The sequence below is a fragment of the Corvus hawaiiensis genome, chromosome 3, assembly GCF_020740725.1.
Source record: "Corvus hawaiiensis isolate bCorHaw1 chromosome 3, bCorHaw1.pri.cur, whole genome shotgun sequence".
Taxonomy (NCBI): domain Eukaryota; kingdom Metazoa; phylum Chordata; class Aves; order Passeriformes; family Corvidae; genus Corvus; species Corvus hawaiiensis.
Window position 1 is genome coordinate 66,512,705 of NC_063215.1, and position 15,349 is coordinate 66,528,053.

A 15,349-nucleotide genomic window follows, 5' to 3' on the forward strand; every position below is an offset into this window, starting at 1 on the left:
ATGTACCAGAAACATAAAAATTTTAATAGATTCTTTCACTTGTAAGGAATGTAGAATGATCATCCTAGTCCAAGTGCCTGACCAATTCAGGGCTGACCAAAAATTAAATCATTTTGTTAAGGGCATTCTCCAAATGCCTCTTTAACACTGACGAGCTTGGGACATCGACAACCTCTCCAGGAAGCCTGTTCCAGTGTTTGAATGCCTGCTTGGTAAAGAAATGTTTCCTAATGTCCAGTCTAAACCTCCTCTGGTGCATCTTCGAACCATTCCCATGCATCTTATCACTGAATCCCAAGGAGAAGAGATCAGCACTTCACTTTCTACTGTTTCCCGAGGAGGGCAAGTGGATAGGGATGACGTTGCCCCTCAGTCTGCTTTGTTCCAAACTAAACAAGCCCAAAGCCCTCAGCCTCTCCTCACAGGACATGCCTTCCAGCCCTTTCACCAGCTTTGAGGTATGCTTCTGGATGCATTCAAGGACCTTCACAGCCTTCTTACCTTGTGGAGCCCAGAACTGAATGGAGAACTCAAGGAGAGGCTGCACCAATACCCAGTTTGGAAAGTCAAGTGTTCAAGTACCAAATCCTATCTTTTGGAACTCACCTGTGCTGTAAGGGCAGCTTCTCTTGCAATACCTCTCATGGTACTCCTAATTTTAGTCTTGTCTATAGACAGGAAAGGGAGGTGGAGGGGAAGCTGTTGTCCCTTGCCAAACCACCCCTTTCTCAACATGGACCGAGGCCAGGTTCAGTACTAGTCTCCCACTGTCTCTCCAGCACTCCACAGTCAGAAAAAGTGTTCTGCTCTTCACTGGGGAGGAATTGAATAAAGCGACACGGAGCCATCATCAGAGGTGACACTGCAGTGCAGGTACTTCCCCCACACTGGCTGTTCATGTGTCCAGAGGGAACAGTGGCTGCTCAGTTCATATGTTGACTCTATTGAAGAGTTTTGGCCTGGCAGTGGGGCACAGATCATAGCAATGAATGGCTCTGTGGTTCCTTACCCTTATGAGATGATTATGACACCTTAACTCTCATCCTTTGATGGAAATTATGCTTAGTTCTGCATTTAACCTAGGTACAATGACACGGGTGAGAGGAAAAAAAATCTGCAGCAAATTGGCGTCTTCCTAAGGGCATAGTTTTTTTATAATGGCTTCTTGGATGAAAATGGTAAAGATCTCCATAAAAAGTGTAATGGAAAATTTGCTTTAATTAGAGTCTAATGCAACCATGAGGTTTATCAGGGAAGAATTGTGCAGAGTTGTATCCATTCCCCATCCCATGACCCTGAGCACAGCTGAGCAGTACTACTGAAAGGCACAGTACACTCTGCTTACACAGCAAAATTTGAGGCCAGCCCTGTACTTGGCTAGAAGAAAGAGATCACTTCATCACTGACACATACTCTGCACAAGCAGACACAAAGAATAATTTAAAATAGCTTTCCTTTATGAAAATGAAGATCTGGTGGGACACACAGCTAGGAAAAGTTGCATAAAGTATGGTCTTCACTGGTACAGGGTAAAAATGTGACCATCACCCAGTATTCATACATGAAATAAACCATGATTATGATACTCTTCTTAGAAAATACTCGCAGTATCTTTCACTGCATTTACTTTTTGAACAACATTTCTTAACTGGGAAAGTGAACACAAGAGTACAGCCAAAGATACCGTGTGCAATTAATTTAATAGCATTACAGAACAACAATCCACGCCTTTAGAACTTGATTAATCAGTATGTTTCTTGAACCAAACAGAAATCCAGACTTCAATAAAACAAAATCTTTCACAGGAGCAAGTTTGAAAGTAGAACACATTACATCTTTTAGATTGTTGTTGTTAACCATTTCACTAAACGAAAAAAAAAGATTGGAAGCTGGTATTTTGGTCATAAAATAAGATGTATTTCTTCAAAACAACTATAGCAAATATTCCCTGAGAATTAAGAATCAGCAACAACTATTGCCAAATTGTTTCTTTTGTTACAGTGCAGAAATATTACAGCACATTCTCATCATTTAAAGATCACACAGGAAGATTAAAGGCCACAGTTTTTATTTACTATGTGCATCTTCTGGATGTGCTCATCTTTCAAGAGAATTAAATCCGGATACAGCAACCCTCAGCACTGAAGCTAACCAGGACATGAGGGGAGAGAAGGCAGTTGAGGGAAGATTTAACCCATGTGCTGAGTGTGCATGTTCAGAATTCCTAATTTTTCCCCCTGCGCTAGGTTTTCTAAACTTGCCCTTCCAACTGATAGGCTATGGCAGTATTCTGGAATATCCCACTCCCTGTGTCCCCCCAGAAATGGGCATATAAAATACACACCTGCCACCAAAATGTTCCACTTAGACAAGTAACTTGTAATCGAAGCAGAAGAGGGAGATAAAACAGGAGTGGAGGAACTATTGAAGTTGAAATAATCAATTTTAATGCCTAAAATTAGATTTCATGGCCCATGGTACTGCTGAAAGCTGCATGCAGCACAGCTTTATTCTACATTATTCCTCAGCACACAGAATTAAAGTGCAGTAAATGTTTGGGATTTGGTACAGCACACTGTCATAAAAAAAGATAAAATCTATTTTTTGTTATTAATGCAGCTCAAAAGGACATCAATCTGTGGGCAGTTTGCATTGACCACGAAAAATACAAGATCCTATTGGGATCCAAATTATCATGTTGTAGAAGAAAGTTTCTTCCTGTCCTGCCCTATACACCACATCAATATATGCATGTCTCCCTGTGGCAACATGTTAGTTCCCTGGCTCTTTCTCCAAGACAGAACAATCATTCTTTCCTTGCAGCTTGGAGGTCTTAGCTCAGCTGAATTCTTTCCTTCATTGCTTCAAAGCATCCAGCAGATCCAGCACTGTCTGCTATTGGTTGATCTATGAGTGCTGCAACCCAGAAGGGGAGAGCATTTATTAACAGCAGACTATGAAAACCTGACCAGAGATCTGCAAAGACCCAACCTGCAAAGAGTCTTTCGATGGTAATGATAGTTGAGATGGGTTAACAGCAGAAGGGAGACAGCTTTAAGAAGGTAAAAAAAAAAGGCTAGCAGGAAACCAGGAGAGAAGGCTAACATACACCAATGAGTGCTGCAGTACTATCACAGTTGGATCCTAAAACACTATTCAAAGGTGTCTGGAGAAACATGACAAGTGAACATCTCTAGTTGCCCCAGAAAACTTAGATGGAAGTACCAGCATGTGGGCTGAGGGGTCAAACTGGGAATGCAAAGTATTCAACATACCTAGAACATGTTGTGCATATTCTAGTAACTGCAATAATTTGGCCATGGTGGCTGGATCTGCTACGTTTACATCATGCCATTAATCTGCATGTATATATGTTCAACTGGTCTGGACACCAGTTCTCACTTTGGCCAGGCTGTCAGAGGTCCAGAAACACTGGATATATGGCCACATTCCTCTTCTGTTTCTTGGAAAAACTTTTTAAGTGAAAATAGAAGACAAGTCTAATAGAAGAGATGGTTGCCCTATCTCTAAATCTTGGGGATTGTGAACCAATTAGTTTTGTGTATATTTCGTTTTTCCATAACCATTTTCTCTATTATCAGAGTGTCTTTCTACATAACTTCATCAACTGTTTTACTCAAAGAGCTCTAAAGGAAAAAGATATGAAAATAATCTTTAATATCTTTGTGAAGCGGCAATCAAAAAGGTCAAACATATTAGCTGGCTATTAACTATGACATTTACTGTCGATCAAGAGTATTCATCATATTGCAAAAGAAAATAATGCAACGTGACTCACAGCAAAACATATAAATGCATCCTGGTGATACAAACTTCAGTTGACATTACAGTACTTTACAGTAAAAAGCCTTTATTTTCTCTTCCTTTCCTTTCTTTTCTTTTCTACAGTGACATTACATCAAAATACACTGCGAGTTACTTTTAATCTTTATAAGGAACAAGAAGACTCAGGCCTCTGCTCTCATTATTAGCCAGACAGATCACAAACTCGTGTTGGTGATTCAACTCTGAAGACAGCACTGATATCTGCTACGCCACTCTTCAGCCATTGAGCAGCTGTGGAACATTTTGCTAGTTCAAGTACAGTAAACCAAGCCCAAAAGGCTCCACGTGTTCAAGTGCACAACACTCCATTCAAGCAGTTTTACTTATAAAGAGACACTGAGATTAGTGACACTGTTGACACTTTAGCACAAGTCTGGTTGTAGGGGAAGAGAGAAAGGTTCCTGATGTGTCAGATCATCTTCTCTTCTAAGCAGGAACTGCCAGACATGATGGAGTATAGATCTTGACTAGTTCGTCCCAAGCACAGTCCACCACCTATAAAGCAAACAGAATCTATTTAGATCCTTCACAAGTGTCATTTTTACAAAAACCACAGGGAACTTAACACATATTGTGGATTTAATACCAGTTAGTACTCTGACAGTGCTTCAAAATTATGCAATAATGAAATTGGTTTTGGTTTGGTTTTTTTTAAACTTTACTGAGAAACATGAAAATTAACAACCTCCTATTTTTCATACTCCCCATGAGGGAAGCAGGGAAACCTTTGGGTTTCGCCTATTCAAAATAGGCAAAAGAATATAACTGAAAATTAAATTAAGGAAGGGGACACAGAAGTCCAGACCTCGTCATGTTTATTCTCTTTATAGAGTCTCAGGATCTTTTTACCATAATACCAAAACACTTCATGACCAGATCTGAACAACTTTCTTATACTTGCAGGTACAGAAATTTGTTATAGACATTTTCCTAACATCTAGTGCTGAGGAATGGAAAACCATAAACGTTGAACAAAATTATACAGGAGGTTTCCTGAAGAATTAAGCCAGAATTTCAGTCTCACACTTGATAAGCTACAAGATCACTGTCTATTGTTGAGAAGAGAGATGTGTATTTGCTGAGCATTGAGATCTGGGGGCTGTAGCGTTGCTTCAAGGACTACCTAAACCCCACTAGTCTGATAAGAAGTGGTGCCACTTGTGGCAAAGGCATATTATAAACACAGGGACTGATTTGAGTATAACTGAAACTTTTTTGAATTCAATGTCCCAAGCTCTATCCTAGATGAAGGCTTGAACTTTAAACCAGAAAACCAGAAGGTTAACCTAAGTCTATAGTCTTAAAAGATTTTAACAAATAACAAGAATACAAGGAAAAAGACTACAGAATGCTTTAGGTTTGAAAATTAATTCAAAATGCCCTTTAGAGTCTGTAACAAAGTGAAAGGGTTAACCACACTGACAATTACTCAAGAAGATGACCTATCATATAATTCACAAAGTATTGTGGGAGGCAAGAACTAAGGCAAACAGAAGAAGAAAGAGGAGAGCTAAAGAGAAAAAGCTGATGAGGTCCACAAATAAATGCCAGTAAATCTGGCTGAATCTATATTGCATTATCTTTACAATGTCATTTCCAGTTGGGATCACAAAAGATACAGTATTGGATCCTCTGCACAACAAGCTTCCTTCTGCTGCAGACTACAATTCCTGTTCTCTTCTAGAGCCAGAATGAACAGCTGCACACTAAAAATTTGGAAATCCAATGACAGTATTTGATTTCAGACTATAATTAGCCCATTTTGTGTTTACTATACTGCACTATTATTCATTTTTATTGCTTCCTTAGCTGGTTCTGCTTAGTTATTTGAAGTGCTTTCCATATACATCTAAATGGGTCAAAAAAACTCTTGACAATATGTCTGTCTATTCATACGACATAATAGAGCTTTCTGTAGCATAATGTTCTGCTGCATTGCAGTCTCCCAAATCATACCAAAAAGAAAATTTGCGTTTTCCACTAAATGCTGTGTAGAAACTGGCAATCACATAAACTTCAGGTTTTTTACTATTCTCCACAGCTATAGATCAGTGTTCTATAGGCAATACTTTCTACTTTTGTAAAGAAACAAGAAACAGAAATAACATTTGGAAAAAATCCCATGGGAATTCCCACCTGTTATCAATGTAATTAGCATCCCTGAAACCGCCTCTGAACAAATATAGTTATAGAACCATTTAATCTAGCAACACTAAAAATAAACAGGGGATATTAAAAGAGTTGAATAGGATCACTTGTGATAAGATGCCCAACTCACTGATTTAATGATACCACATGAAAGGAGAAAACATAGCCAGCCAACAAGAGGAAAACAAAAGCTACAGTAAGTAACAGTCAATCAAGTTCTCCTGTGCAGCAGGAAGTCTATAATGGAATACTGATATCAGAAACCATGATGAAAAATACACATGCAAAGTACAGCAAAGGGGTATCTATAGGAAACTGGGACACTGCAGCATGAAGAACATTAAAAAATGAAATAGCATTTCCATTTCTCCATACTTTCTCCAAAATACAGCCAAGACTGCCAGAGAAAGGGGGCAACTGTAAGCTAAGAGTGCAGCAGCCAGCATTCACTGATGGAGAGTGCCACGTGCCCCTTTGCAGTAGCTCAGAGATTGTCACGGCCTCAAATACAAACGACTAAGATGAATCCTAAGATAAAGAGAAGGACCTGTTCATGCAGCAACTGCATCAGTTTACAAAATGTCTTCTCCTTGCACTTTGCCTTTTATCTTGTGACCTGTCTTATACAGTGGTCTTATGACAGTTATGTGCCTTCCCCCAGAAGAGGGGAATGCGGGATATTGAATATAAATGCTTTAAAAGTATTTAGAAATGTCAGTTCTCATGTGACATATGACCATTTGTAATACATACTTTAAAGCTCTTTAGCCTTTTTTTAAATAAACTAAATGTTACTTAATTTAAATATTAAAACAGAAGTAGAAATTTTGTTGGGATGAGGGCTCATCCAGCACACCACAGCTAATAAATACAGCATACAAAAAAGTGTAAGATCCTCAAGTTTGTATCTTGATTAATGAGATGATGTTACTGACAGGTGGAGAAAATCCTCCTGTGGTGGGATGAAGACAAAGGAAAACTGAAAATGGACTCATGCTTTATTTGCATACCTGATAAAAGTCCCTGCCATTAGGAACATGAAGGGATGGAAGTTTGTTCTCCTGTAAAAATTGTCTGCTGTACTGGGGACAAATTTTACTCTGAGATTCAAACAAATCTCACTCATTTCAGTTTTTAGTGGGTGCGTGATTTTTTTTTCTTTTTTTAACTGACATGCCAGTAGAATAGAGGATAGTTTATTTCAGTTGCGAAGAACTGTATAAATTGCAATATCCTTATAATATTGACTACTTTCCATGGCATATTTTTGTATGTCATGCAACTTCTGTTATCATTTATGAATACTCTTGTAACTGCATAATGCAGTTTTACCATAGCAACTTTTAACTATTAACTATGCAGAGAAAAGGAGAATAACTAGAGCCTAACTGTAAAACAAGAATATTTTCTGTTGCACTGACTGGTAAACTACATCAAGAAATAACGCACATAGAAGAAGCATTCTAAGCCTGGTAATTTTCATTGCAACTAAAGCTACATGGAACAAAGGCAGTCTAACAAAATGACATTTATTACTTGCCTTTAATGCTTTTATTTCAGTAGCAAAGTTGTGGTACTAGCATACACACTAAAGGTACTATACTGCTACTACTGCAGAATAAATATCATGCCAATTTATCTGCCAGCAAAGATACAAAAGCAAGCACAAGAAGTGGGGATCACTGTATTTCTCTTCAAGTAAAGCCAAAAAGCAAGCAAACAAACAAAAAACTGCAATAATCTAGAAAGCTAATTGCTTGACTAGAAAATCATAGTTCAACTCAACTAAAACATCTATCCTGTATTTTATTGAAATGTTTATCCTAGTCCCAGAGTGTAACAATGTTTTCCACCAACTGATTTAATACTGACATCCATTCACTTATCAGAGCCATTTCCATTGACTCACTAACTGATTTACTCCCTTGACAGGCCCTCTGTTTTCCATTCATCACAATCATTTTGCCTTGCAATAGACTTAGACCTTTTCCAGCACCCGAGGGCAATCCATTCAGTCTAGTGCAATTACCTGCATGACATTCTGCCTCTTTACTGTTCAGAAGAAGCAAGAGAACAAGAAAAAACTCCCAAGTTAGCTACTAACTTTTTTATTCAGTACTTGAAGGCACAATAAATCTGCAAGCCCTAGTCAAGATTAAATATATTCAAAAGAACAACTAAAAACTTATGAGTTCAATTACCCTTTATGAAAGGGTTTAACCATAACAAAGTACAGCCCTCTTTAGATTAATATCTCCAGAACTATCTTGGTGCCACTGAGCTTCCAGAGTGCTCATAATGAATCACATAATAATATATAAATGTGCCTGAGAGAGACTCATTTCTCAGCTTCTCCCCATCCCATTTTCAAATGAGACCTGTCTTTTTTTTTCTGTAGAAGAGACAGCAGAAAAAATATTCAGTTCTTGACTCCCATTAGTTGTGTGTCCCTTCCTCTTTTAGTTTCTTATCTTATGTGTCTCCTCAAAGAGAATTTAATGGTCTATTTATATCATCATTACATATTTTTGAGGGATCCTGAACATCCTCTAAGCATGTGGGATGGAGATTAAGTGAAGATAAAGCAAGCTCTCAGGTTTGCTAGTCATCAGATTATTTTCACAGGTGAACATTGAAACTAACTGGTCAAGTGCATAATGGATCATGCATGAGTTTAAATTCATTCAATACCTATTTTCTTCTAGAAAATGTAGACCACTTCTGTGGCCTGTTTGGTTAGCAGTTGCCAGAGTGAACTGCACGATGCAACCTTTACACAGGAGTGGAAGTTTTATTTGCAAATAAAACTTTCTATTTTCAATTTGCAGCAACACCAATATTATTTTAAATCTACTTTCAAAAAAAACCCACCTTGATTTAATTATTATTTCCACTAAAGACACTGGAAATAATGAAACAAACCCCAGAGCAGAACTTCTTATAAAGATCTAGGTTCAAACTAGAGTTATCAGAAACAGATGTTCCAAATACTGCTTAAAAAATTCATTTCCTTCTTAAGGAAAAAAAAAGGTAAAAGACTTCAGGGGTATTATTTTTCATATTGCAAAGATATGTCACAAAGAACTGACCTAAGAAGCAGAGAGCTGTCTCAACATTTGTTCTGTTGCTCTGACATGGGCAATGGGAAGATGACTTGGAAGTCATGCCACACATTTCTAAATGCAAGTCTTCCAAGTGTGCATTTCAGTAAAATAAGTTGTAAGTTGTAAAGGAAACAGAGATGTGAGTTGCAGGTTAGAGAAAAGTCCTTGAAATCTCCACAGATTTTCTACCAATTCCTCCGTCCTCTAAAAATTAGGAGAAAGACATCACCTCGGTCTTTCAAGAACTGGCTTAATTGGTAAGTCAATTTTAAGTTCTGTACAAGATACACTGGAACTGCAAAATGCCTTTCTGTGCTGATACTGACCTTGGTGACCCCAAATGCAGTCAATCTACAGCAGTGAAAACTGTGTTTTCCAGTGACCCTATCCAATCTTCCATCCTTCAGCTCAGAGTGAAGTTCCTTCCTTTTGGGATGTAATCACGAACAATCATAAGCCAAACAGTAACAGCTGCAAAATCCTGTTGTCTTACTATGAGCTTCACTAGGGCAATTCACTGGGACTTCTCAAACATTTATTGGTCATGCAGGAGAGAAACATATTCCACTACACTGACTAAAAGATAGGGCTCACAGAAGTAGCAAGTATTCGTAAGCCACTGCACCAAATACAGTGCACAAGCAACACATTTACTGAGTAAGAAACTACTGCCTCCCACCCTTCCCAGTACTTCAGTATCAAAATTGATTTTCCTCTCCATACACTTGCAGCTTTTACAGAACTGTGATGCCTGACAGAAACCTTTCCAAACACCAAGACACTTTTGCTGATAATGCAGAGTGACCATTACTCATGAGTGGCTAGCTTTGACTTACACAGTGAAAGTTTAATTTTCACAGTTTGGGAAAGACATACCGGAAGCACCAGTAAGAAATATCACCTTCTTTTAGCCTCTCCAACTCAATAAGGTGTTCAGATTGGTTTAACACTTGCAGCTGGTGAAATCTGGTATTTTCTGGAAAAAATGCACTCTGGAATTAGGTAAGTAGGTTCTTTTTATCTCAAAGAATCAAAGAAACTGCGTAACTTTAGTAGCATCCTAGAGAAGGAGCATAAGGAGACACTAAAGTGAAGTACAAATAGTGTTATAATTATAGCAGTGGGATAGCCACAACAGCTGGGTGGAAGCTATCAGGTCCTTGTAATTAAGTGTAACAGAGAAGAGCAAGCCATCAAAAGAAAAAAGCAGAGAAAGTCTTTTTTTCTGTACATTTCCACAAGATGTAACTAACTCCACTTTTATATGGAACAATCAACATTCCTGGGCCTCTTGAGTGTCCGCAATTAATTTAAATGAACAGCAAAATACATAGCCAAACAGCCTTACTAAAGACACCATCTGCATTTATATTTGGCTATACTGGTTAAGCCAATTTCTGCAGCCCCTCCTGTCCCTTCTGCTTCGTGTGTTGGCACAGCTAATGGAGCACACTGCAAAAGCTGCACAAAGAAAACAAGGAGCAGAACAAACCTGCACACCAAAACTTGACAATGAACAAAAATTACTCCATAAAGCTGGAGGAATTTAGAACTAGATTTCAAGTTCTCTTCAGGGCATGAAGCTCAAGTGTACACAGTTTGGCTACGGCCTCCCTCCTACTAGTAAGACATTACAGCCTTTAAAATTTTAGTGATGCAGGATACCATCGGTTTCACCTGATCAACAGGCTGATGCAGGCATCCCCTCTCAGCTCAAACTACCCCTGGCCAGGTACAAGGAAGGAGAAGACTGCGGTTCAGCACAACATGATGGTGACACACCACAGCTTTAGAAAGCAGAGAGTGGAGGTTCAGGAAAGCCGAATCACAAGGCCAAGTGTAACAGAGAGCACAAGAGCCACGGGTACCACACTGGTACCATCACTGTCTCCATTATATGGGGTGTTGTGTGTGTCATGGTTTAATCCCCACCAGCGACTGAGTACCACGCTGCTGCTCACTCACCCCGACCCCATCAGGTGGGATGGGAAGGAGAATTGGGAAAAAAAGGAGGTGCAGCCAGAGGATTAGAGGAAAAAAACCAAACAAACCAAACCAACCAACCAAACAAAAAAACACTCCCCAAACTTGTTGACAGAAATAGCAATTTACACAGACCCATATGTAATGTAATTATGATTCAAACACACACAATCACAATAGAAGCAAATCCTAAGTGGTCACTATTTGTGCTGTACACAAGTTATTCTAAAACCTAGACTTCAGCATGCACTCAGATAACAGATGATTTTAAACTAGAGAACTGACACTAGGTTCATACTCATTTGGAGCTGAACATTTCCAAAGGGAGCACCTCAGCACTGTCCACTGTGGAGTCCTGTTCTGATCCGGCACGTCACAGGTGTCTACATGTGCTTTTCACATACCAAGTGCTCTCAGCCACTACACCACTTGCCATCAGTCCCATTGAAAGTCACGTACCCTTGCAGTTTAGGAATGCCATTGTTCATAGCACAGAAGTGTAAGAGAAATGGAAAGATTTCTCTCTTGTTCCCATTAGATACTTAATCCTGTTCTCAGCAGCACAGCAGAAAGCCTGAATCAATGCAAAACAGTAATTTATACATTCCACTGGCTGCTTTACATAGTTCAGAAGAGATGCGAGATGTAGCTAAAAAAGATTTTCAGACGAAATTCAGAGCATCAGGTTTTTTTACATTTGTGGTAGGCAAAATAGTTTTAGAACTGCAACAGAAAGGGCTGGGTATCTTTTTGTCCACGATTTAAAGAAATTCATGATATATGTGTATTTTCTATTCTTTATATACTTATGGAAATAATTTCAGAATCAAGACAAGAAGGGAATGTTTGCAGGATCTGTACTTTTTATCTGTGTCATTAATGGATTGCCTAATGATATTTAAAATTAATTCATGACTCCCATATGGCATCCAACCTACAACAGAAGAAAAAGGCTGTTTTTAAATAAAGCTGCAGAAGTAATATCAAAGGAAGTTACCTACAGCATGTAAACATGCATGTAAACACAGCAAAATCCCAGGAAGAGATGTCTTAAAGGAGTATTACATTTTTATTCATTAGAACATTCACAGTAAATATCAGGAAAGCAGTAAGAAATCCAGTGAGCTACAGAGCACAACTCCACTATGTGGTCTAGCATCACGAGCCCCAAGCAAGGAATACTTTATAGCTGATTACCAATTTTAATCCCTACATTCATCCTATGTTTATCTAGTGTGTATACAAGGAAGCAAAGTTTAGTTGTTTTTCTTATCCCTAAACTTTGGAAAGAACTACCTGGTTTAAAAAACTGCATACTCTTAATTTGGCTGACAGGGTAAACAGATTTGGTCAGTTCTTAATATTACACATCATCACAAATTTAAAAGATTTTTGGTGCTTACAGTCTTGTCACTGTTCTCATGTGTGCCCAGGCTACTTTGGCTGAAAGCTGGAGTTGGTTGTATTTTCTCCTGGAAAACATGCCTGGCAAACTCTCACATCAGCACTTGCAGTTTAACAGAGAAATACCCTGAATATAATGATGATCATTTCTGTTAATGCTTTGCACTGAAAAATACACATTTTTCTATGCACCTGAAAGTTTGTTTGTTGTCTCAAACTTCGATGAACCTAGCACTAACATTATGGTGGGGAAAAAAACCTCAAAGCAAACATCTGATTTTTAAAATTCAAAGCTTTCAAAAAACACCTACTTTACATAGAGGCAGATAATCCAAAATAGATACTAGAATATTTAATTAAGCACGAAGGAGTTTTTTTTTTCATCTAGCAAATACTAGTGGGTCTCTTCACATTCCTTATGATCAGATTTCTCTCCACATGTTGCCTCCCTTAATACAAGAACCAGCCTGTCTGCATGTACCTACTCTCTGCCTGTGGGTTCTGTGCAAAGCTCAGTCAGTTCCACAGGAATGTCTTTTAATTCTTAGATTACTAGCTACTTAATCACAGTATCTATTCTGAACACTTTCAGTAGTGCAGATAATTTTTTCCTTGACATGTAAAAAATACTTCAAAAATGCTGAAGTTCATTGTGCAAAGCCAAAGAAAACATAGTCTGTCTAGACAACAAAAAATATCATTAAGAATGAAAGCAAAGGTTAATGACCAGAATGGTACTTAATTTGAGTATAAATGAATAGCTTGTCCATTATAAATAAAATACCCTGCATTCTCCCTGGATCCTTCTCTTTCTCCCTCGAGGAGAGAAGCAGTTCAAATCTCAAGTCGTAACTCCTTATAAAGCACAGAGTGAAAATCACAAATAATGCAAATACATGAAGAAAACAAATAATGGAGCTCATCATCAGATTGATAAAGAACAGACATAAAGGCAACCTACATGTTGGGAACAGCAGCATAAAATTTAAGCAAATAATCTGTGTCGGATGGATGCAGAAGCCAGGGAAAGACTCCAAGGGCTCATACTGGAAGCAACTATTCAGCAGGTGTTCATAGAATCATAGAATGGTTTGGGCTGGAAGGGACCTTAAAGATTATCTAGTTCTAACCCCCCTGACATGCACCCAGACACCTTTCACTAGACGAGGTTATTCAAAGTTCCTTTCAGCCTGGCCTTGAATGCTTCCATCCACAACTCTGGGTAAGCTGTTCCAGTGTCTCATCACCCTCACAGTAAAGAATTTTTTCCTTATACCTACCTAACTCAATGATCTCTCAGTTTGAAGCCATTACCCCTTGTCCTATCACTACATGTTCTTGTAAAAAGTTCCCCTTCAGCTCTCTTGGAGGATCCCTTTAGGTACTGGAAGGCTGCTACAAGGTCTCCCTGGAGCCTTGTCTTCTCCAGGCTGAACAACCCCAACTCTCTCAGCCTGTCTTTATATGAGAGATGCTTCAGCCCTCTGATCATCTTCATGGCCTTTCTCTGGACTCATTCCAACACATCCATGTCCTATTCAGAGCTGATCAAAGTACTCAAGGTGGTGTTTCATGGGTCTTCCTTTGAAAATGGGGGTTATGTTTCCCTTGTGTTCACTCTTTAACTTAGTGAGAGTTTAATTTTATCACAGGTTTTTAAACTTCTTTTAAAAAAAACAACATTCACATTTTGCATTGCTGTGATATCCAACCCCCACAATACATTAAATCAACTCAATGGAAAAAACCAGAGGAACATCAAAGCTGTTGCAAATGCCAAACTTCTGTCTGGAACGCACATTGGCACACAGTAAATATGGATATGTACCCTAGATTTACAGATTCGTGCACTAAGTCCAACATCAGACTTGTAGAATTTCTGCGTGGAAAAAAAGATACCTGAATGCACAAATGTCCTAATGTTGATGGGTATGCACACCATCATTTTCCTTTTTTTCAACATACAAGTGCATGTGCAGCATGCACATGAATTTTCTTTCAATTCATTATCTACCATGAAGCAATGGGCTTATACTCAAAGTAATCACATTCTCAATACAAAATGAAAGAAAAAAATCTTCTCTCTTCATTCAGATCAAATGCAAAACCCCTATCAGCTTCATGGAAAGCTGAGCTGGGCTCAGCACGTGCACTGCTGTGGGACTGAAGCCCTAAATGCTACGCTATGCTTGCTGCTCCCTCTGGACCCAGTGCAGACAAAATCATATCTGTGCAATCACTTGGGATGAAGTTTCCAACCCCAGCAACTGGCCTTTATGTATTCTTGCCTTGCACTGATAAAAAACAATCTGAACCTTGAAAGCTTTTTTTCAGCCTTACAAATTCCCCTATGTGGTTCACAGCACGACCTTGCGAGCAGTTATTGCAGCACCACTGAGGCAACAGAATTTAAGGAAAAACCAACCAGGTAGAAAACCCATCAAGCTATCATTTGGCTGGAATGGCTCCACATGAAGTAAGCTAAGTATTTTGCCAAACTTACACCTTTCTCCTGTGTCCTTTTACCAGCAGAAATTGCAACGGTTTTAATTTGCTTTGTCCAAACAGAATTGGAATGCAGATGTTACAATTTTTATCTGGGGTAAAAAATACATTTTATTGTGAATTTGAGAAGAATCTAGATACAAATTATATCTCTGGCACATTAAATAGTGCATTAGGACCAGTTAATATAATTACAGTAATTTTTGTGTGAAAACTAAAGGCTTTCTCATGTTAAAGCAAATAATTAACTTCAGTTTTTCAGAGTTTCTTGTCTGAAAAAAACACTTCGTATTACAAAAAAATTTAAAAATCCTCTGTTTACAAAATAAAAACAAATGTAGCAACAGAAGGAGAGGGGA

At 38.5% G+C, this 15,349-nt stretch overlaps 1 protein-coding gene across 2 annotated transcripts in view; it reads right to left on the minus strand.

Moving 5' to 3' along the window:
- Positions 1 to 1,681: 1,681 nt before the first annotated feature.
- The window catches only part of PEX7 (peroxisomal biogenesis factor 7), a 50,293-nt gene continuing 36,625 nt past the window's right edge, over positions 1,682 to 15,349 (minus strand). For both annotated transcript variants that reach the window (XM_048296106.1, XM_048296105.1), the window contains exon 10: positions 1,682 to 4,341. In XM_048296106.1, coding sequence (XP_048152063.1) covers positions 4,273 to 4,341 — 69 coding nt within the window. In that variant the 3' untranslated portion in view covers positions 1,682 to 4,272. The remainder of the gene's footprint in view (positions 4,342 to 15,349) is intronic.